This window comes from Phacochoerus africanus, chromosome 8 (genome assembly GCF_016906955.1).
Source record: "Phacochoerus africanus isolate WHEZ1 chromosome 8, ROS_Pafr_v1, whole genome shotgun sequence".
Taxonomy (NCBI): Eukaryota; Metazoa; Chordata; class Mammalia; order Artiodactyla; family Suidae; genus Phacochoerus; species Phacochoerus africanus.
In genome coordinates this window covers 77,437,573-77,461,127 of record NC_062551.1, presented here as the reverse complement: position 1 = coordinate 77,461,127, position 23,555 = coordinate 77,437,573, and the positions used below count along the sequence as shown (strand labels likewise).

The following is a 23,555-nucleotide window of genomic DNA, read 5'->3' as shown; positions in this document are numbered from 1 at the left end:
TTTTGTAAGAAACTGCCAAACTATCTTTGGAAGTGGCTGCACCATTTTGCCTCTCCACCAGCAATGAATCATAGTCACTATTGCTCCATATTCTTTTGTCCTTTTTTTTTTTTTTTTTTGCTTTTTAGGGCCACACCCATGGCATATGGAGGTTCCCAGGCTAGGGTTGGAATTAGAGCTACAGCTGTCGGCCTACGCCACAGCAATGTGGGATCCAAGCTGCGTCTGAGACCTATACCACAGCTCATGGCAACACTAGATCCTTAACCCACTGAGCGAGGCCAGGGATCAAGCCTGCATTCTCATGGATACTAGTCAGATTTGTTTCTGCCAAGCCACTATGGAAACTCCCCTGCTCCATATTCTTCTTCAGCTTTTGTATTAATGGAATTCTGGATTTTAGCCATTCTAGTAGATGCGTTGTGGTATCTCATTTTAATTTGTATTTCTCTGGTGACATGTGGTGTTGAGCATCTTTTCATGTGCTCACTTGCCATTGGTATATCTTCTTTGGTAAGATGTCTCTTAAGATTTTGGGCCCATTAGTTTATACCTTTTAATTAGTTTGACTTGAATCTTTTATGGTTTTCTGTTCTTGCATGACCAGGGAAGTGCATAGCTATTTTTGGAGTTTGAACACCTAGTTCCAGTTGAGAGCGACAGGAAAGACTTCTGGGTTGGGTTGAGGAGGGCAAATGTGAAATGTTTATATTTGAAAATATTTTAAAACTTAAAACATGTATTTACACACATACACAGGAAATACTCCCAGTCAAACACATACTACTTATGTGTTAAACATTTCACAGGTATTAACTAAATCATTCCACCAACCCTATGAAGTAGAGACCATCCTTTTAGGGATTATTGACCTTAAAAATGAAACAGTTATTTTACCAGAAAAATGGATTTATTCAGGAATAGCAGAGAATTGCAGTTCAGGAAAAGAAGAGCAAAAAGTAGGCAAGTCCAGCAAACAAAGGAGAGGAACATTATAGGAAAGAGAGTAAATTGTGAGAGGGTACCTTGAAGGAGTGCCCATTGGAGGGAAGTGAGAGTTCAGGGTGGTGATGGCTTCTCATTGGCTGAGCTGTTGCTGGGCAGGGAGCAGTCTTTTCTCCTCCTGCTGGGGTGATAGAGATGCCTTCCTGCTGGGAGTAAATACAAAGCACCTCTCTACCTGTCCGGGTGTGTAATTGACATTGAGTGCTGGCGCACACGAGCTCCCCCTTCTGGCCTCCTGACTCTATTTTAAATGTTGTTTCCTTTGTTCCATTTCACAGCATAAATAGAGGTTCCTAGAGGTTAAGAAATTTGCCCAAGGTCATAAGTTAATGAATGGTAGAAGAGAGCATTGACTATAAGTCTCTTTAGTGTCAAATCAGTTTGTCTGTGTTCTTGACCCTAGAAGTGGTGTTAAAATGTCTTCCCATGTCAGCCGGCCAGACCCACTGTGGCCTTGGCTGGCATAGAAGGCATGACAGTCAGGGAATGCTTGCTTGCGAGACTGTTTCACTAAACAAAGCAAATGCTAAGGTTTCTGTGGTCTGGTCTGTGTTTCTTTGCAAGGTATAGCCAGTTTGTTGTGTGTCCTAGAATAAATTGTCACTGAGAGCCATCTTGGGCAGGGGACAAGGTTTCGGGGTTTTGATGGGTTTGTTTTTTTCTTTTGTGAAAACTGCCTGCTGTATGCCATATCAGTGACCTGGGAGTGGAACTGCCTCCGATTAACTTCTGTGTATGTGAAGTGGGATTAACCTTTGGTGTATGTGAAGTGGGTCCCTGTCCACAGCCTGCTGGTGGTTGATAGACCTGGACGTGCAGGTGGTCATATTCAAAGGTTATATTTCATTACCACCAAATGTGGCATTTCCAAGATTACCTTGTATAGTTTATGAAGATTCTTTAGCTTGTCCATTTAAGGCTTTCAAAAATCCCAGAGTTCCTGCCCTGGCCCAGTGGGTTAAGATAATCCATCTGCCAAGGCTTGAGCCACTGTGGAGGCAGGCACAGGTTCGATTCCCAGCCTGGCCCAGTGGGTTAAAGAGACATTGTTGCTGCAGCTGCAGCTTGGGTTCAGTCCGGCCCAAGAATTTACGTATGCTACGGGCGTGGCCATTAAAAAAATAATAAGTGATTTTTTAAAAAAAAATCCTGAGATGACTCTGAGCAGAGCACATTCAGGATACAAGTCAGATAGTGCTTCTGGTTCGTTGTGTTGGGGACTCCATCTGGGTTACCGACACTTCTTGGCCAGTTTCGCCAGGCCCTCCTCCCTCACCTTGTTCCTGGGTGCTCCTCCTGAGGCCTAGGCTTCCTATTGTGTTACAGCCGACGGTGCACTGAGTTAAATACTTTGCATCCTACCTGTTTTGCCCCCAGCCAACTCCTTCCTCCCTCCCTCCGTTGTGCGTTGCACATTTATGGGGACTGGCGCAGGGTGGCTCTTAGTCAGTGTCTGTAGTGTGAATGTTAAGTGAAGGGGTTGTTGTGAAGCACACGCGGGGGGCTCCAGGAAGGTGTGCTCCGTGAGCGAGGGCAGTCTTTATCGTGCCAGGCGCCTGCGGCACAGTTTAGACACTTGCAGTCCACTTCGCCAGCGAGAGCATGCTCTGGACTTTAGGTGTTATGGGTCTTAGTCTGTTTTGCAAGGGCCTGGCGCCCAGCAGGATGCGCCCAGCTCCAGCCGAATGACTGAAGCCCTTGGAGCCTTGGCGTGCATCTTGCCACTTGTCCTTTGCCCAGCTTTGTCCCTGGCTTGGAGCTCTTCAAGGACCCTGGCCTGGTGACACTTCCTGACGTTCCTGTCAGTTACAGCAGAGGACAGCATCTAACCAGCTCATCGAACCTGCTCACTGACTGCTGGTCTGTCAGGTTGCAGAAGGAAAGTTGCCGAGGCTTTGAGATGCGGGCAGAGCCAGGCAGCTTTCTGAGCTCTCCAGCCCGCTTGCGCTTGCTTGCTGTCTTTTGGATGCCTCCCCTTGAGAGGAGCACAGCTATCTGGGAGGGAGATGGGACAGAGGACTCACTGCAGGCCTCTTTGGTCTCAGGATACCTGGGCAAGCCAAAACTGCCAGAATGCCTTTGAAAAGGGTTTTTTTTGGTGTTTCTCTTGGCAAAGTGACTCAGCCACCCCTGTTTCTCCTTTGACAGAGTGATCAGCAGCTGGACTGTGCCTTGGACTTGATGAGGCGCCTGCCTCCACAGCAAATCGAGAAAAACCTCAGCGACCTGATCGACCTGGTATGTGCCTTATTTATCTGGTTTCATTTGGGGCTGGGCATCTGTGGTTGCCTTTGTGTCCCCTATCCTGTGCAGAATTCAGATCACACAAGATGCCTCCTCTCTCTCCAGCCAGACACCACCCCTGGGCTGCGAGATTCCTCCAGACAGGAGATGAGTTCCCTGTGGTTCTCATTCAGTCATTCTTTCAGTGCCACCTGTGTTAAGAAAGCCCAAGATAGGAGTTCCCGAGTTGGTGCAGCCTGTCCCCTTCCTCCAGCGGCCTTGTTTTCACTTTCGAGAGGCTTTCCTTCAGGCACGGGCATGAAGAGGCCACACACATCCAGCAGGCAGGCGGCAGGGCCTGGTTCCAGGTGTTACTAGTCTCTTTGCCATTGTGGACGTTTCTCCATCAAAGCGATGCACAGATCTGCCTTCTCAAATGCTTCAGCGGTTTTGCTTCTAACTTGAATGGCATAAAACTCAGAAATCGACTTTTCAAGAGCTCATCACATCTATTTTTTAAATATTTATCTGTTTATTCAGATAAAATGATTGGTTTCAAAATGATGCCACAGATGAACTGACACTATAATGTTATTTGAAAACAGTCCTGGAATCAAAAGACACCTGTATAAAGCTGTGAGAAATAACGAAAAGAAGTAAAATCAAATCAGGCACCAAGAGCCAGCTGAGTTACTCGGTCATTTGGCCATTGAGTTCTGGCTCTGGGTCGGAACCTGAGCCCTCCTTGGTTATCCTCTGTTGCTTTCACTGTGTCCCCTGTGTTCTCGGATGTAAATATCATTTGCCATCTGACGCTTATCATTTACTTATTTTTTAAAATAGTAGAACAAGAAAACGTGTAGTAATGTACTTAGTTCCACTGTATGAATTCAGAACAGTTTTACTGGGGAAAAAACACTTACTGCAGGAGGCTCCTGTCATTCACAGAGAAACTCTTCTCGGTAGCCTGGAAGGTCCATTGTGCAACTACCTGTATATTTATAGGGACACAGCTCCCAGTAAGAAGCAGCTGTGTGAACAGAGTCAAGCCTGTTGATGGAGTTATGAGCTTCCTATCTTCTCCGTGTAGTAGTTGAGGGAGTTTCTCGGGGTAGAGAACCCTGATGAGAAAGCCGGCTGCAGGTGCTTGTGATGGAAGTGAGGAGGTGGCTGGAAACTCGCAGGTCCTGGCTAGACAGGTAACCATTTTAGAGGAGGGTTAAAGGACAGAAGGTGAAATTGTGATGCGAGCAAACACACTATATGCTCAGAATCGAGGATCACATACCCGGAGCCGGGGAGGGGGGCACATGACTGAGGCATCCTTGGTGTAAAGAAGGGGGCTGGCGGACAGGCCCTTGGCTCCAGATGCTTCTTGCCCTGTGGGGTGTGATTCCCTGTGGCTTGTTTTCAGATTTTTCTGGGGATGCTGGACATTTGGAGTTTTATATGAAGCTCCTAGTTTTTAAACACTGGCTGAAACATTGGATGAGCATGTGAAATGTGAGTCAAGAGAAACGGTCTTTGTCGGGAAATGATGAGATACAGAGTTGGCCAGGTAGGAGGTGTCCCTGAGAGTCAGCAGGAGGGCTTGGATTTGAAGTGCAGTCGTCAGCACCAACCCACGTCCTGAGCTTTGTATGCGGCAGGTCGGTGCCAAGCAATCTGCTCGCATGGCCTCATTCCCCTCCCAGCAGTCAGGATTCGGCCTCAGAAGTGCTGTGTGCCTTGTTTGTCTTGGTCACAGAGTTTTGATTGATCATATGTGGGAGGGGTGGGGCAGAGCCGAGGGTAGGGTCAGGTCCCTAATCTAGGCAGCTGCAGAGGCTGCTGTTTCTTGTCCACTGCACCTGACAGTGTGCCCGGCTGTGTTTAAATTTAGTTTGCCCACTTAGTTTTTAGTGCATTTTAGGAAAAGATTGTGGAGTTCCCTGGTGGCCTAGCAGTTAAGGATCTGGTGGTGTCGCCACTGGTGCAGATTCAATCCCTGGCTCAGGAACTCTGCATGCCACGCCGCAGGCCCAGCCAGAAAAAAAAAAAAGAGAAATAGACCAAACATAGAAGTAAGAAATGATGCGCAAATTTTTCTCAGTAGAGTCTTCTTGGTGTTTAACAGGCTATTTTGTTCGTGTGGCAGCTGGAGTTTGACTAGAGCGGTGTGATTTCGCTGTGATTCCCTCGCCACTCCTTAGTGCGGAGTTGTGTGCGTCGCTGTCGTGGAGACCTGGTCAGCTGGTTCCCTGGCTCTGTGTGCCCGTTTTACTTGGGCTCAACAGGGGAACTGCAGCACTGATGGTGAATGAAAGAGACGTCAAGAGCCGTCTTTCACTCTGGCTGATAATATCGGGTAGAAAGATCAGCCCGAGGGTTTAGTTTTCAAGGGGCATTCCGACCCGGGTTGACGTACCACACTGTCTGTGCCTGATAGGTGACGTGCAGTGTGTGGCATCCCAATGACGACTGTCACAGTGTGCTGTTTGCCCACTTTAACTTTTGTCATCTGTAGCCTGTGGCTGGAGAGGGGCTGGAGGCAGATGTGGGTTGTGGGGTCACCAGCTGACGTTTGTTGAATACCTGCTCTGTTCCGGGACTGAGCTGGACTCTGCTGCTCGTGTTGATTATCCTCTCTTGTCGTTTCCACCCCACACTACTGGCCTCCGGCAAAGACCCTGGGGAAGACACCGCAGGGCGGGGCTGTGCTCACCGAGCAGCACCGGCAACCCCACTCCTCCTCCTGGGATAACTGCCGGGTACCTTTGGGTCCCGTCCCTTCTACTCAGAACCACAGATTAAACGGTACATTTTGCTGCTGTGTCTGTCTGACCTGCTTAGGGGAAAAGTGTTAAATAATTTAACTCATTCCTGATATAAAATATTAAAGCACAGATATATTATGGGGAATAATTTAACATTCACATAATTAAAGAAAAAGAAAACCAGAGACTTGAGGAAGACATCGCCTTCCTAGAGCCTGGCCACTTGGGATGCGCAGTTTGCTTTGTCTGCTGCCGCCTGGGGAGGCTGCAGAAGCACTGACTTCCCCTCGCCTGGTTGGTTGGGGGCGGGGGCAGCCTGGGGCCCCATCTACCTCCAAAGGCTGAACAAGGGGCCATGGTAGATTCCCATCATCCAGAATGGCCTGGGGAATTGGTATTCTCATTAATTTTCTAATTTGAAGTATGGTGAGTGTCAGGATGGAAATGGAGCATGACTTTTCAACGAATTAGGGTCTGGTAAGGCACGCCTCATTAGAACTGTATTGCCAGGCCTCAGAAGCCCCTCCTTGATGACCGCTCTCGCTTGCTTCCAGGCCCTAGCTGTGCGCTGTGAGCATTCGTGCTGGTTTTGTAGTTCTGAAAATTACTTCTTTGAATGTTTTTCTTTCATGTCCTGCTGTTTTTCTTCGTTTTCCCCAGGGATGACAGGTTTTTGTTTGGTTCTGTTTTTGTTTTTTGTTTGTTTTTTATTTAAACGGGATTTGCAGAAATCTTTTATTCTCCTAAGATTCAGTCCAGGCCGAGTGTACTGCTGTGGCTCTGAAATTCATTTGTAGTTTTTAGTTTTTCCCCAAAGCTGTTATTTTAGAAGACACCCCACGTTATGGGTTCGTGGAGAAGCAGGGCATCCGGGCCTTTGTTTTGTGTAATCAGGGGTCCCTCGGCTGTTTGCAAAGCAGCTAGTGCGCTGGTCCCGAGCACATGCAGTCATATCCCCCCTGCACTCACCTGCCTTAGGTCATGCTGGGCGGGAGGTGGTGATTTTCAAGAAAAGCCTCCAGTTCTAAGACTGACGAGAATGTTAGGATTTGCTGTCCTTCCCTGTGAAGGGAGTGGCCTCGCATAGATGTGGGAGCCAGAGGCTTGGGGGAGTTTATCCATTCACCAGCGGTCCAATGACAGCGTAGAATTAAAGAGAAGTGTGGTGTATGCTTGGCAGGTAGAGGCCGAGGCAGCCCAGTTTATCAAGCCACATTGGTTTTCTTTTTTCTTCCCACCATCAGAGCTCTTGCTGCCTTGCGACTATGACGCATGCTCTGATTGGCGGGGAATGACCTGCCTTTGCGGATGGCCAGGACATCATTTTATTACATATTAATCCCATTGTACTGGAGTGAAGCCAGCTGAAATCCGTTGTTAAGCTGTTTCAGAAATACCTGCAGGTCCATGTGGGCCAAGAATCATGTGATGTTAAGATGCTCCCTTGGCTTCTAAACATTGACCTTCTATGGCTTTACTCTACACACTGGCAGCAAGAGCCGAAACGTCTCAGCTGAGGTGTATTTTGAGCCCTGAGCTGAGGAAGGAGTTTGTTTCTGCAGATTGGCACCCAGCAGGCCATCCGTCCTTTGCCTTTTTAAGAACAAACCAAAAATAGCCCTAAATCCGTTTAACCAGGCCGAAAAGATTTCACTTGCAAACATCGATCACTTCATCTTTAAATTTCTTCTCCTTCCTTTGCTTAGAGTCACCCTGAGGTCAGACTCGGTGGGTGTCCCCGACTTTACTCAAGCGAGGGGGAGGCTTCAGAGCTGGGAGCGCACCAGGCTGTAGCGCCAGGCCTGTGGGTTAGCGGTGGAAGACCCATCCTGAGGCCCTCTGACCAGGGAGTTGAGAACCTGATCGGTTTTCATTTCAGCATATTTCTTTTTAGCAGCCAGCGTTGCCCTCCAGAAATAGAAAGGGCCAGCCTCAGCAGTACCTATACTTTGAACAGCTGGCAGAAATTGTCCACCTGTAGATAGTGCGAGGTCTGCAGGGAGGTTGCCGCGGACGGATGAGAAGGCTGGAGAGCACAGGCTCCTCGGCTGGGGCCCTGAACTGGCGCGTGGAGACCTCCGGCTTGCGAGGCCAAGGCTTTGCTCTCCGTGACGTGGCTGGTGGAGCCAAGCTCACACGCCTTCGTGGTTGAGATAAAGGCTAATGTTTCGACAGTCATTTCTGCTAAGCATCGGGAGTTTTCAGTCTCCGGTAGTTGCACCCCTGAAATCTGGCAGTGCTTTCCCCGGGGATAGCTGTGTGAAGTAAAGCATCACACTCACGCCTGTCCCCAGGGAATGAGGTGTGCTGGCCCTGGAACCCAGACGTCGCCACTGCCCTTGGGGACCTTATCGCCAGAAACGATCTGCTTCGTCTGTGTTCAGGAGGGACCAGGCCTGGTTTTCCCTTTATCATCACCATTTAAAACCATCTCGGACCAGCATGTTTTCCTCCTTTATTTCAGAGACAATTTTGCAGTGTCTTCTTTCTAAAGAGACGTTAGCCTGAGGAGGTGAAAAGCTGGTGGATTCGTCAGCATTTACTGAGCACCTCCAGCGCTCAGCCCGGGAGGAGGCAGCCTTGGCTCCTGCGGGAAGCAAATGCAGGGACCCTGCAGCTTGGTCCGTGTCCAGAGTGACCGGGCTGGATTCTCTCAGCCCTTTGGTCTAGACCGTCATCAGCTCTGAGGACGACTGTCGAGACTGGCAAACCTGAGTTACTCTTCCTCCGAGTGTTTACCCTCGCCATGTGCCAGACACTGTCGTGGGGGCCGTGCCGGGGTGCAGAGCGGAGGCCTCACTCCACAGAGCTGGGGCTCAGTGGGGAGCTCAGGCAAGGAAGACGAAGGCTCGGCCGTGCCAGCTCTGCACACTGTTGTTCTCTTCCAGATCACAGCAGGCCCGGTTATTTGTCTTTACTTTTGAGTCGAAGTGGCGGTTTAGCTGTCTCCTGCCTCCTTGCTGGCCGCCCTTCACCCGGCCTCTTAGTGTTTCTCAGATTCTTTTCCCAAAGTATTCCTGAGGAGAGCAAATACGTATCTTTGGAGTTTTGAGAGCAAAGCGAAAAGTGCCTGCCTCTAGTGGAAATTTTATGTTTTGTCTTTGCAGAATGTTGCCTTGCACTTCACAGTGTGCCCACATGCAAGATGTTTTAACATAAAAACCATGCTTTCTGCACCTTAAGTCAAGCTGCTGCCCCGGGAAGGAGCCCCCCCACCCCCGCCCCCGCCCCGCTGGTGCTCTGGGTCCTTGTCTGGAGATGCTCAGCTGGGTTTGGGATGGGGCCTCCTCGCAGCATCTAGTTTCCCTGTTGACAGCCCCCTGGAGCTGAGGGCAGGGGGCTCTGTTGCCCTGCCTGGCACGGGGGTGTCTGTGCTGGATCCCATTGGTTCGCTGGGACCTGGGCCAGTTCCCTGTGGGTTTCTGTTAGAGGTGGGGACCCTCGGCCTCCACTCTTGGGTTGGTTTTGGAGCCCTAGGCCAGAGGGTGTCTTGAGCCGGCCTAGAGGAATGGATGGAATAATCGGTAATTATGCAGGGACCCCTGCACGGTCTGTCATACTGATGTTTCTGAGCTTATCCCAAGCTTTCCTATAGGAGACGGTGCTGCAGTTCCCGTTTTACAAGGGGGAAAAAGCATTCCAGTCAAGGGCCTCCGGCAGGATTTTAATGAACTCCATTCCTTGGAAAGTTGTGGTGAGCCTTTTCATGCAGGCGTTTTGCTCTTTGAATGGACTGCAGCTGCAGTGGCTAAAGCCAGGCGGAGTGAGACCGTGGACCCCGGACTCGAGGTGCTGGCGGGCCCTCTGTTCCCCACCCAGGGCTCCTCTCCAGAGGGAGGTGGCCTTTTGCGACCCCAGCATGTTGTTGAAGCGAGGACTCTGCCACCTAATGGTGATTTATGTCAAGGTGGCAGCTGGGCAGCTCTTCTAAATTAGAAATGACATGATTGCTTAGAAAGAGGAAATGGGGCTTCCAGGGGAGCCCTCACCCATAGCTGTGGCCAGAAATTATTTGAAATTCTGCTGCATTCTGTTACATGCGGAGCAGTAGCCCCTCATTGATCCAAATGAAGTGCCTCCTGAACGTGCCATCCGGACGATAAAAACTTGAAACCAAATGAATGGAGGAGAAAAGTACCGAGTCATTTGCTTTCTTTGGTGTGTGCGTGCTCCTTGGAGAGCAAGGGAGACTTTGCTCCAGGAAACTGTAATGATATGTCTGCTGCTCCTGACCATTCTGGAGCAGTCACCATGGATTACCCACTTTGGCTGTGGGCTTGACATTCTCCAGAGCTAGGTAATTTGAAGTTAGCTGTCTCCCATCCCCTTCAGTGGCAGCGATTCAGTAGTAAGCTTCTGTTATTTTTCATAAAGTTCCAATAGAAATTATTTTTTGTTTGGTCTCAGATTTAGAATTTGACTCTCTTTTCATTCTTCATCAAACCTTTCTCAGTGAGTGACACAGGAAAATAAACAGCTTTAGTGGAGATCCATCAAACGTCAGGAGCAAATAGTATTATATATGAGCCTAATTATTCATACATTTCATCCATTACTCCTTTAATCTTCCCAGCCACTGTGAAAAGAGAGTGGGAGGATCCCCCTTCACAGAGGAAACCGAATAGCCCAGAGCCTGCAAGTCCCCTACCTGATATGTGACCGGGGGGAGAGTTGGACCCAGCTGTTGACTCCAGCACAGTGACTTGTCCATCAAGTCACTGGTTTTACAAATGAAAACAGGACAGTGTGCCATTTTCTCCTGTGGTCTGCCAAGGCCATACCATCTTCTGAGTCGCAGCTATAAAGGAAATTTGTGATGAGGGCAGGGTAGTCACAATGGAACTTGTAAGTAATTTAGAAAAAAGACCTTTAATTTTTTTCTTCTTCCTCTTCTGGTACGACACGCCTTCCAAGTTTTACGAGCAAAGAAACTGCTGCCTGATTCTGCCCGCCCTGGCTGTTGGGACCAGTGGGCTCAATCAGAGCAGCTGTGCAGAGGTGGTGACTTCTTCAGCTGACTTCCCCCCACCCCCAGCACACACACACACATGCACACGCACTCACACTCACACACTCTCTCTCTCTTTCCTTAACAAAGCATCCCGCCCAGGCACAAGCAGTATGTCACTATGTCTTCTTTCATTTAATAAAGCAAATCTAAAACTTTTAGGAAAAGCAAGTTCTTGCCCTGCAGGAATAAAGGGATGGTCAGTACACTGACTGCTTTTGAGTCGAATGTACCAAAATCCGCACACACGCACGCCAGCACAAACTGGTTAGAATGCAGACAGCACCAGGGGCTGGGAGGGTGCAGTCCCACCTGTAGTGGCAGAATGACTGCCCCCTGGGAATAGGCTTCCCACAAGGCGGGAGGGCCGTGCGTGAAGGCCCTGCGGAGCTCCGAAGCCAGGGCAGAGTGGACCCAGTCCGACAGCTCGGAAAGAGGCCCCGTGCTGTGAGAGCTTAGCATGTGTTACCAGCGAGAGTCATAGTTCACTGTGAGAAGAGAATGGATTCTCAGTAAAATTGCTGAAGCAGCTAATAATTTTGAAGGAAAACAGACTAAATGTCTGTTGCACAGCACGTACTCGTCATACTCCTCGTGGACGAAGGAACTTATATTAAACGAACAGGAAAGACCCAGAGGGAAAACATCAAAAACCCAGAGGCGGGGGAGGCAAAGAAGCTAATGCCACTGTGATGGCTTTGATATATGCAAATTTAATTTTAAACAAAATAAACAGCAGAGAACCAACCAAAAAATGTGTTGCAGCTTCTGGCGAAGAACCTATCTTAAATCTTCAGCCAACACCTGAGATTGTGGCTGTCATCATCCCCACTAGGCAGAGGAACAGGGCTTTCGGCAGCTCATCCAAGATCACCAGGAGGTAGTGGAGGAGCCGAGCCTTGAACCCAGGCAGTCTGATGCCAGGGGCTCCTCCAGTGAGAAAAGTAGGAAGATCGTGTGGAAACGGAGTGAGGTGCGCAGAGGACACGGGGCCCCGGGGCCCCGGCCCAGTACACAAACCTTTTGTCCTTGTTGGTCAGAGAAGTGCGGATGAAACAAGAGAGGATGGCTGGGGAGGTCTCCTTCACTCATGACCCGTGTTTCGGCTCATTCAGTGGGATTGGATTTCCTCCTCGATGCAGCCTACACTTTCCTGACTTTTGTGAAATCGGTCAGCTCACCTTTTGCGTCTCTAGGGGAATAAAGATGGCAAGCAGTTGGGGGCACATAGAGCACCGTAATTATATCTTCTGGGAGCTTCCCCATCCTTTAAGATTGTCGTATTAAAGGCTCTGAGAAGTCCTGCAGTTAAAAAAAGAAAAAAGAACCCATTTTCCTCTAGCCCAGCATTTCTCCAAGTCACTTTCTTGCAATCCACTTTGGAAAATCTTGGTTTCCTGGAAAGGTTCATAGCCTACACATCAGATTCTTTTGGGCAATGGCTCTAAGTGTGATGTTTAAATTTTTATAACTGTTTGGTAAAATAGCATAGAAAGAAACACAGCTTTTCTTGGTTTTGTTTTTGGATTTTTGAATAGAGAACTAACTCCTTCAGTAGGAGGGAAAACACATTCAGTCCATTAAGCAAGTCTTACTGCAAGTCGGGAAGCCTGGGTTGTGGCTTTTGGTGCCCCTTCTTGCTCTGTGACCAGCAAGTCTCTCCAGGCCCCCCCAGCCTCCTCTGTGAAGTGAAGGCCAGTTGGTCTCAGTCTTAGGATCTGAGTTCTGTTGCCTAGAACTAAAGGAACATCACCGTGGATACCCCAATGTTGATGTCACTACTTTTGGGGTCCCTTTTTGCTGGCAGAAGAGGCATTGCTTTCTCTTCTGGTCTGTGACCACTTAACGTGCCCCAGTGGTAACTCTTGGGGGCTGGGGCAATCCCCAGTCGGTCTCCCTCGCCTTCCAGCTTTGAGATGTCAGGCAGGCTGCCTCACCTCCCAGAGCTGCCTCTGCTGTACAGATCAGGATTAAGAAAGCTGCATCTCCGCCTGAGGCGTTGTGGGATTTGGAATGTATTTAAAGTGCTAGCAAGTGCTTGTGGGACAGGTGCTTTAAAAATGCAACCTGTGCTTTTATTACCTTAGCTGGTTTCCTGGGACCTGTTTGCTAACTCCTGGGTTCTGTCTGCCTAGGGGCTGTGCCCGGCCATTCCAGACAGCCTTCTTCCTGTGTTTTCATAGGTGAACACAGTCCCATTCCTGACATTCGCAGATGTGTGTGTGTGTGTGTCTGTATGATAACGCGGCACACAGTTGTAAGGACTTGGTTTATCTAACCTGGAAGGGAGGACACAACCCCCGCCACTGAGGTTTTAGATGGACATGGAAACCATCCACCTTCCCTGAACTCCCAGGTTGGGATCCCGCAGCAAAAGCTGGGAAACACCACTGCCCTCAATGCCATAGCAAGTGGAGGAGGCCACAGTCAGACCGGCTGACTGGTTTCATGACGAGTAACGATGTTTGTCATTTGCAGAGATGGTGGTAACCTAGTAACACGCTTCTGGTCTGCCCTGGCGGAGGGGTGGGCTCCCTGGATGGCGGGGGTCTCTTCCCTTCTTGCTGGCTGCCTCGGCGGCTGTCTCGTCTCCCTGCTTGGTTCCCTGGCTGCGTAGCTGCACCGGTCATCATTCAGAGCTCTTTAGAAGCCCGGGGGCAGGAACGCTAAACAAAGGTGGATGGTCTGACAAGGTAGAGAGGGGTTTGAAGATTGATGTCAGTGTTCAGAGACAAGCTGGCCAACGTTGCCTCCCAGGTCCTTTGACCTCATGGTCCTCCCTCCAGCTGTCCAGGGTGCCACCCAGGTACCCACCTGTCCCAGAGCCCCAGGATCCCTCTCTGTTAGCCAGTGCCTGCTTTCTCAGCCTGCACTCGCACCTCATCCAGACCACTCAGCTCTTGTCCTCGCCTTGTACCCACATCTCTGAATCTTTCCCCTCCTCCACGCTGCCAGCATAACCCCCGGCACGCTGTCCCCAGTTTGAAAACCTCCAAGTCCAGCTCTGAGGGTCTTGTCACCAGCCAGCAGTAGTCCTCTATTCGATGGCTTTTGTCCCATCATGGGCCTCTCCTGAGTCTGCTGCTCGTGATGGGGAGGCTGTTTTAGCACCTCACCTGCTACCACCGGTTCATACCCCGGATGCGGGTGCCACCAGCCAAGGAGTGGAAGCTCGGGGTGGTCTGGAAGCAGAGTGCTTGGTTGCTTTGGACATTCTTTGGAAGCAGATTGGTTACTTTATGGTTCCTTTGGTCTGCCCTCAATGTAATTCCCCTCCCCCCCTTTTTTCCATATTAAAGCAGCCTATTTTCATATACTTAGAGATCATGGTTCTGTAAAATTCTTAGGTGTTTTTTATGTATGTATGTATGTATGTATTTATTTAGCAATTGTAGGGCCACATCCACTAGGCTAGGGGTTGAATTGGAGCCATAGCCGCCGGCCAATGCCACAGCCACAGCAATGCCAGATCCAGGCTGCATCCAGACCTATGTTGCACCTTGCAGCAATGCCAGATCCTTTAACCCATTGAGCAAGGCCAGGGGTCAAACCCACATCCTCATGGATACTAGTCAGGTTCTTAACCCACTGAGCCTCAGCGGGAACTCTGCTTAGGTGTTTTTAGAGCAGCTTTTAGTCTGAGATTGGATGGCCGCAATGTCTGCCTGGGAGCAATGGGATGTGATTCAGTTGAGCGCCAAGCCAAACTCTGCTCCCACCTTCATCACATCTTAGCCATGTGCCCTCTGAGCCTCAGCTTCCTCGTCTAGGAGATGGACATGGTGACCTTGACCTTGAGAACCAGAGATTGTGTATGTAAAGCTTCAGCATAGTAAGCGGCTTAGAGGGCCTGCACGAGGTTCTGAGGTCACATAAGACTTACACAAATGCGATGTAGTCGTTGCGCAAACGCATAAAAACCCTGCTGGTCCCCTGGCTTTAATTGGTAACTGTCAGATGCCAGAGACTGTTCTAAGACCACAAGTTTCGCTTTGTATAGTCCCGTTTTCCAGCGTCAGGGTCAGGTCCCCACCAGGCCCATCTGACTCAGATGCCTGCTCTTCTGCCTGCTGTCTGTGCACACAGCTTCTCCAGGAACAGCGTTTTCCTCGTTACTGCAGGTCAGCAGTGGGCGGCCAGCTCTGAAGGCAGATATCATCACGATAATTGCACCAGCAAGGAGCCGTTCAGTCTTCATAGGGTCTCTCTTCCCCCTTCCCACGTTGAAAGGGCACCCTGTTGGGCCAAAATGCTGATGAAGACGGAAGTGTCTGGTAACGCTCACGTCATCCCCAGGTCCAGGCTGCGGCTGGACCACCACCCAGTGGCGCGGCTGTCCCAGTTCTTTTTGGGGGGGCGGGGGGGCTTGGAGCTCCCGTGGCTCGTGTAAAGGCGTCGGGGCTTGGAAAGGGTGCAGAGGTGAGGGATGACTCCGCCCTCCTCCTCTTTTGGGTCAGTGGCCCTCATCAGGCCAGACACTTTGGATTCATTAGTTGGACGGTTTGCAGTTGCCCCTTTGCCACATCTGTTGCTGCCTTCCCGGGCCTGTCACACTCACAATTAAGGTTCATTAGAGACCCTGTCAGTCATATGGTGCATGGAACCTGCCTGCGAGAGGCCTCAGGAAGGGGCCGCCCAGCCCCGTGGCCCCCCTTTGGACATGATTGCCGACCTAACTTGAGATGTTTGGGGTGCAGGAGAAGAGGCGTGAATGGCACTTGTGAAACCCCAGACTTCAGGTCCTAGTGGGCCTGTTACCTTCTGTGTGATTGAAACTTTCACGCTTCAGCCGGAACTGACGCGGCAGAAGGAGGTTGGTCGGTGGGAGCCGTGTCAGACGGAGGCTTTGGAGCAAGTACCTGACAGCGGGCTACTCAGAGGAGCGATTCGACGCCAGATACAGAGGAGATTTAATTACGGTTAATCTCCCTCTCCCCTCTTTCTGGAATGCACAGGCACACTTAATTACTGTTGACTGGAAGCTAAAATAACACTCTTGGTTCAGAACAAAACCCTTTAGGAGATTTGCCCCAGGCTGGAAACGATTATCCTTCACGCGACTGGATTTCTCCCTCTGCCTGTGTGTTGAATCAAGTTGGGAGCAGGGCTGTGCATCCGGCATGTTAGGGCTGCTCTCTTACTACTCCTCCAGCCCTTTCCTGCCTGTGTCATTGAGTTTCCTACTTCTCAGCACCATGTGTTAGGGAAACCACATCTCCAGGTTGGGTCGCTCAGCAGGATTGGCTTACGGTCCTTCCTGTTAATTTTATGCCGTCGTTTTGTGCTATTTTCACCAAAGGCCCTCGGGCTCGGAAGCACCTGTGATGTGATCATGCTCATCTGTAACCCCAACCCCGCAGCGCCTGGCCCCATGGTCGATGCTGAATAAATGCTGGCTCGTGATCCAGTAAACCTGCCCACCCCCTGACTCTGAGAAGGGCGGGGGTGGGCCTGTCACACTTGCTGAGCTGTGTCGTCTGAGGCAGAGAGACGCAGGGAGACAAGATGCCTTCGTGAAGATGTAACTCAGGAGACCGCAGCCCCTCGTCCTTGGGGCTGGTGGCCCTGGCAGGTGGTAGTACACGGCAAGGCAGTGGTTCACCTGGAGTCTGGGAGATCACTGGAGTCGAGGTAGCAGCGTCTGGGTGTACCCTGAATATCAAGGTGACCTCAAGTAGGCTGCTTCAGGTCTCTGTGCCTCGGTTTCCTTGTTGGCACAAGGAAGAGAATGACGAATGGCCTCGTTCTCAGAGAGGGCAGTTGTGAGGACTAGTGGTGTGGGTCGGGGCCTGGGGCAGTGCTAGGCGCGGGTGAGCATCAGTGTCAGAGGAGAAGGCGCTGGCCAGAGCTCCTTAGGGGCCTTGATGACAGCAGGCGGTGAGTGGGGGAGAAATTCAGCCACGGGGCCAGCTCGGGTTCTTGGCCTTTCCCATCACCGTTCAGCTGTCCTTCTAGGGAGGGGTGTGCCCTTGTCGGAGGTGGCCTGGTTTTCCTATTGGGCCAGGTCAGTGGGTGGATGCTTCTTGGTCAGGTTCTGGAAGGCGGTGCTATTGCCCAGCTCGGCCAGGAGGGGCCCAGGAGGTGTGCTCACATCTCAGTCTCACCACCGTGACTCCTCAGGTCTTGACTGCAAAGGTGTTAATGAGCAGGGCACGTGACAGCAAGAGAGTCCAGGAGGGAGGCGGGCCCTCGTGGCACTGGGTGCAGCCAGGCTGTTGGACGCCGGTGGAGACTTAGTTCCCTGTGCCCAGAACGGTCACTTTTAAAGAGAGCTGCCCACCCCAGCAAGGTCAAGGTGTGTTTGGCCTCATTTTAGAGCAGGGCAGTGAACGCTTTTGCTGTTGCCCCACCCTTGATCCCTGGATGGTGCTCCCTACCTGTCATCCTCCACCTGCCCCAGCTCGATCTCTGTGGCCAGAGCACCCATCCCACAGGCAGTGCTGATCATGACCCTCCTTGGCCCTCGGGACTCCAGACTGTCAGTGGGGTCAAGGCCAGACAACACTCTGGGTTTGAGAACTCTTGATCTGGCCCCGTCCACCCCTCCTGCCTCCCTCAAGGCCCTTGTGCTCCAGCCAAACTGACCTGCCATAGGGCTTCCCGCAGGCCCCGTGCCCTGTCCGGTTGGGGCTTCGATGTGCCCCTTTGGGTGGCCCACATCACCAAGCCCACCCTGCTCATCTTCCAGACCCACTTGGGCCTCACTCCCCCACCCCTCCCTCCTCGTCACCTTTACTCTCGGTTAGGGTTGCTTAATTATGTGACTTCTCACTGCCCCCTCAGCTCTCTGAGGGCGGGGACCTTGTCTGCTGTGTTCACCTTTGTGTCCCCTGTGGGTGGCACATAAGGGACACTCAGGGAAGGCTTGCTCAAACCCCTACTGCGTTCTGGAGCCTGAGCTGAAGCCCCGGGTCGGAGTGGTAAGTGCGATAAGGTTTGTGTCTATAGTGAGATGGCTAATATGTGGAATCTAACAAAACAATACACGGAGTTCCCGTCGTGGCTCAGCGGAAATGAACCTGACTACCATCCATGAGGGTGCAGGTTCAAACCCTGGCCTTGCTCAGCGGGTTAAGGATCTGGCATTGCCATGAGCTGTGGTGTAGGTCACAGATGGTGGCTTGGGTCCCGTGTGGCTGTGGTGTAGACCGGCAGCTGCAGTTCCGATTCGACCCCTAGCCTGGGAACCTCCATATGCCTAAGGTGTGGCCCTAAAAAGACAAAAAAAAAAAAAGTGATACAAAAGAACTTACAAAACAGAAACAGACTCAAAGATTTTAAAACCAAATTTATGATTACCAAAGGGAAAACATGGAATGGGAGGGATCCATTAGGGGGTTGAGATTGACATACGCATATTACTGTATATAAACTAGAGAGGTAATAGGGACCTCCTGTAAAGCACAGGGAAATCACTCAATACTGTGTAATAGTCTATATGGGAAAAGAATCTGAAAAGGAACGGATGTATGTATATGTATAACTGATTTACTTTGCTCTACACCTGAAACTAACACAACTAAGTCAACTATATGCCAATAAAATGTACTTAATTAAAAAAGAAAATTGTGTCCTTAAAGAGCAGGTAGTCACGGGGGAAGACAGACACCCAGGTGGATGCACTACAAGGATTCTCATGGAGAGGAGCACAGAATTCTGCCGAAGCACCACCAAGGGGCACCAAGCCCACCTGGGGTGGGTGGATTTCAGAGAAAGCTTCTTGGAGTCGGTGAAGCCCGAGACACAGCCTAATGGGGTGGCAGGAAGAGAGCCAGCCGGGCCGAGACTGAACAGGGACAGTGTGTTTCCGTCCCAGTTCCAGCCTGTGCACTGGTGCCTTGTGAGCTGTGGGCACTGGCTCGGGCCTCCTGGGTCCCTGCCAAAAAGCAGGTGATGGGCACACACTCCAGGTTTGTGGGGCTCAGCTGTGGGTTGCTACTCAGACTTTCTAGGTGGATAAGAGCAGGGACAGAGATCAGTTGACTATCTGTGATTTCAAGATTAGAGCTGGGGGAGTTCCCGTCGTAGCGTAGTGGTTAGCGAATCCTACTAGGAACTATGAGGTTGCAGGTTCAATCCCTGGCCTTGTTCAGTGGGTTATGGATCTGGTGTTGCCATGAGCTGTGGTGTAGGTCACACATGTGGCTTGGATCCCGCGTTGCTGTGGCTCTGGTGTAGGCCGGCGGCTATAGCTCCAATTCGACCCCTAGCCTGGGAACCTCCACATGCCGTAGGAGCGGCCCTAGAAAAGGCAAAAAGACAAAAAAAAAAAAAAAAAGATTAGAGCTGGGAAATGTGCCTTTTTCCTGGATTGCTCCTTTCCTGGGAAGCAGTGGCCTTGCTGGCTCTGTGGAGCTGCCAGTGTCAGCTGCCTTTACCTTGTCTGATCCCACGAGCCCCAGGACTTCCTGCATCCCATCAGTCACGTGCCCACAGATGCTGCCCGAGGGAACCCAGTACTCTTGACTTCCCAGTGGTGGAGGAGGGGGGCAGAGTCTGTGCCTTTGTTCCCCATGCTTGTTACTTACCCTTAGAACTTGGGATTTGGTGACTCTTCTCGTAACTGTGGGGACACAGGGTACCCTGCAATGTAGAGTGCCCCAGGGCTGCATTGAACGTCACCATGTCCCAAAAAGAAGAGTATCAGCACGGGTATCAGCTGTTTGGGGAAAAACCACTGCTTCTGTTTCTGTCCCTTGGGAGTCCAAGCCTTACCTCTGGATGGAGCGGGGGATGTCATTTTCTGTTTGTTGACAGATCATCTGCCCACATGCCGGGTGTTGAAGTCCATTGGAAATACCTGTGAGAGTGCTGTGTGATGCATGCACATGGAAAGGTTGTAGACCTGAGGTCTGAGTGTTTAGTTTTCCCTTGAATTGTGTTTTTGCCTTAAAACACCTTGACAGAGGAGCTCTCCTGCGTGCTGCACTGTCTGTGAGAAGCACCCTGAGGACAGAGAAAATCCAGCCTGTCTGCTCCCAGGCCTGGTGGTCCTCTTCTTTTGCTTTAAGGGACCCCGGGAGCACTGAGAGGTGGCAGGGGGCAAGACCACGTGCTTCCTTCTTGGTGAGAGTGTCAAGCAAATTGGAACTTGTTGATCGCCCCGTTGCTTTCCACATTCTTTCCATTCCGGAGACCATGGGGAGATTGGCCGATGCTCCGCAGGCTTTGCAAATCTTTCCCTAATTAAAGGGCCTCCCAGCTGCGTGCGTGGCTCTTCTGCCTCAAAGCTCTGCCCTTTGGTGTTTGTGTTTAAAATTCCATCTTTCCAAAATGTTTGCCACTCAGCAAGTCTCCTTGAAAGCCCCCCGCTTTTGTTTGGGGGAAGATTTTTCCTTCTGGCTTTTATTCTGCCTATGTACAGGAAATTTAAGTCTGTTTGGAATTATGCTCACGGTCCTCTCTGGTTATTTTTCCGTTGTTGTTAACCTCGTGGTGTGTCTCACCGGCCCTGGGGTCCGTGCTGCTGTGGCTTCTAGGTGGACGAGGGACCAGAGGGTCATGTCAGTTTCACTCTGAGCGAAGCAAACAGACGAGCTTGGTCCTCCAGCGATGGGGCCGTCTGCAGGGTCAGGGAGGTGCCCGAGAAGGACTCAGACCCAGGTGTGGGCGGGGTGTGTCAGCGGCAGGCGAAGCTCTCCCCAGGGGAGAAGGGACCTGCTTCTTGTCAACTGAACCAGACACATAATTCATCACAAATGCACAGAGACCCCTTCCTTGATCTTGCCCTGATGGAACTTTCTAGTAGGAGGTCTGTCTGGCTCCTGCATGTCGGGAACTGTGTGGCATCCTGTTGCTGGGGAGCCTCAGAGAGCAGTGTTTTATAAAACGCTCAGAGAGCTTCCACGAAGAGGTCCGAGGAGTATCTAAGTTAGATCCTGCCCTCTGGTTGATGAGAGACCTGAGACCTACAAGTGAGCTGGAGAGAGAGTCCACTTCCCAGGACCAGAAGCGGCAGGGGGCTCCTATCTGGGACCATCAGGAAGCCCTGGGCAGGTTGGCAGGCAGCAGTCCTGGTTGAGGAGAGCCTGGCTCACCCCCTTAGAACGTGTCTGGTTTGGGCAGCAGATTTGAAACCCGTCAGGAGAGCACAGCTCCCTCAGTCAGCTTCCCTCGACCTTTGAAGCTGGCCAGGAGCTGGGTCTGTGAGGAGTGGCTACGTGTCCCTCAGGGCCTGGGTTGAGGCCACACTGGGGTTTCTGATGCGTGCCTATCACATCCGCTTTAGCAGGTGCTATGCTAACTGCCAGTGCTGGGGTCTCGGGTCAGTGAAGAGGACACTGAAGTGGCTGAAGATCTGTGCCATGGGAAACAGGAAAAACTGGGCTTCCCTGTAGGGAGTATATTCGAGGCGGGAGGCTCTGGGAGGCAGGAGGTCACTCCTGGAAGAGAGAAGAGGGAGTCATTTGCACTCTACAAATAGAGAACTTTTCTCAGAATTTCACGTTTGAGCTGGAATTGAGGGAGAAGCGCATACAGCCCAAGCCTCCTCCCTCTTCTCCGTGTTGTGCCTCGTGTGTCCGTGTCCTGAGGCCCAGGAGGCAGGTCCAGGGCCTAGTCAGTTTGGGTCTCACACAGCGCCTGGCTCAGTAGGTGTTTTGTTTTAGGAAGAATGTCCGGTGAGCTCGTAAAGCCATGTCCTGGATGGTCATAGAGATAATAAGTAAATAGACCAAGTCCTGCACTCTGAAGCGCTGTGCCCACTGGTTCTCAGACATTTTAAAAATCAGTGGAGGAGTTCCTGTGTGGTTAAGGATCCAGCACTGTCATGGTAGTGGCTCAGGTCGCTCCTGTGGCACAGGTTCGATCCCTGGCCTGGGAGCTTCTACATGTCACAGGTGCAGCGGAAAAAAAGAAAAAAAATTAGTGGAGCCCTCTCTTCAGATTAAATCGTACACAAAACGAATGAAACAGGCAGTGGTGGGCCCAGACCTCCTCTTACTCTACCACCCTGAGGCCCCTATTCTTCACCAGTACCTCTCCAAGCAGTCTTCTCTGCCTTGGGGAACCCTAAAACCCATCTTGTTCAGTTGGTCCATTTTAGAGATGGGGAAACTGAGGACCCGTGATCTGGCCCCACTTCATCGTAGACCCGCCGCTGGGTTCCAGGCTGGCAATGCTTCCCCTACCGTGTGCTGCACTAATTTGTTCTGACGTAGCAAAGCTTTGGGTGGTCAGGGTCAGTAGCTGGATAAATATAACTGAGAGGGAAGAGACGGGGGACCCTGCCCCTGGTTCGTGATGCCAGGGGTTACTTTTTATTAACCTAAACTCAGGTCGGGTAACATATTCTTATGTACTTTTTACCCCAGTTAATTGTTTTGCATTTGCATTGAACTTATCATTCCCTGGATAGGCCTGTGCTCTCTGGCTGGAACATTCTCTTGATGCACTTTTTTAAAAACAATAGTGGTATAATTGTGGTTATGTAGACGCAATTCACGTACTATAGAATTCATCCTTTTACAGTATACAGGGCTGGAGTTCCTGTTGCGGCTCAATGGGTCACGAACCCAACTAGTATCCATGAGGATGTGGGTTCGATCCCTGGCCCCATTCAGTGGGTTAAGGATCTAGTGTTGCTGTGAGCTGTAGTGTAGGCCGGCGGCTGCAGCTCTGATTCGACCCCTAACCTGGGAACTTCCATATGCTGCAGGTGAGGCCTTAAAAAGAAAAAAAAAAGTATACAGTGGTTTTTCAGCATCTTTACAGAATTGTGTGGCCGTCGGTGTTCAGCCTTCCAGACTGTGCTCCTTGGACCAGAAGGCACTCTTCCTGCATCTCAGACCAGCTGCTTTGTGACCTACTCTGCCACACCCATGCTTCAGTTTTTATATTTTTATGGTTGCACCCACAGCATATGGAAGTTCCTGGGCCAGAGATTGAATCCAAGCCACAGCTGTGACCTGTACCACAGCTGGAGCGACTCTAGATCCTCTCACCCACTGCACCAGGCCAGGGATTGAACCCGGGCCTCTGCAGCAACCCGAGCTGCTGCAGTCGATGCCTAACCCCCTGCGCCCCAGCAGGACCTCCTCAGTTTTTATAGCTGAGCTGGGATGTTAGCATGTTGTGACTTCTGGCCTCCCTGCCCTTTACCCTCAGAGATGCCCTGGGCCACCCCCCTTGCCTCCGAAGCTCCAGTACGTCCCTGGTCCAAGCTCAGTGCACACTGGAGCTGCGTTTGTGTCTCTCTCCTCTCAGACTTCACCTCCTGGAGGGTGGGGACGCCGTATTTAATCCTGCATATATTTAGGTGGATTTTATCTGGAGAACTTGTTTTACTTCCTAATGAGCCAGGGTGGAGGGGTGGGAGGGATGGAGGAACTTGATTCTGGAAGACACAGCCGGTCAAGGGGGCGTGTCCATTGCTCCTGGGTGGAGCCGACTGCTTCCCCAGTAGAAAGAATTACAGATTTTCTTTGTCCCTGCCTGGTCATTTTCTCTTGGTGACTCAGTGAAATTAAAACAAAACCTTGATGAGACATCCATCCGGTGGAAGGAATCCAGTGTGAAATGTTGTGGTCAACCAGCCAGGATGATTTCAGTGCTGAGCGAGGAAA

The 23,555-nt window shown here is 51.0% G+C and overlaps 1 protein-coding gene across 5 annotated transcripts in view; it reads left to right on the top strand.

Annotated features, from left to right (window-relative positions):
- CAPZB (capping actin protein of muscle Z-line subunit beta) overlaps positions 1 to 23,555 on the top strand; it is a 131,216-nt gene that overhangs the window by 56,061 nt on the left and 51,600 nt on the right. For all 5 annotated transcript variants that reach the window (XM_047792203.1, XM_047792202.1, XM_047792200.1 and 2 more), the window contains exon 2: positions 3,154 to 3,243. In XM_047792203.1, coding sequence (XP_047648159.1) covers positions 3,154 to 3,243 — 90 coding nt within the window. The remainder of the gene's footprint in view (positions 1 to 3,153; positions 3,244 to 23,555) is intronic.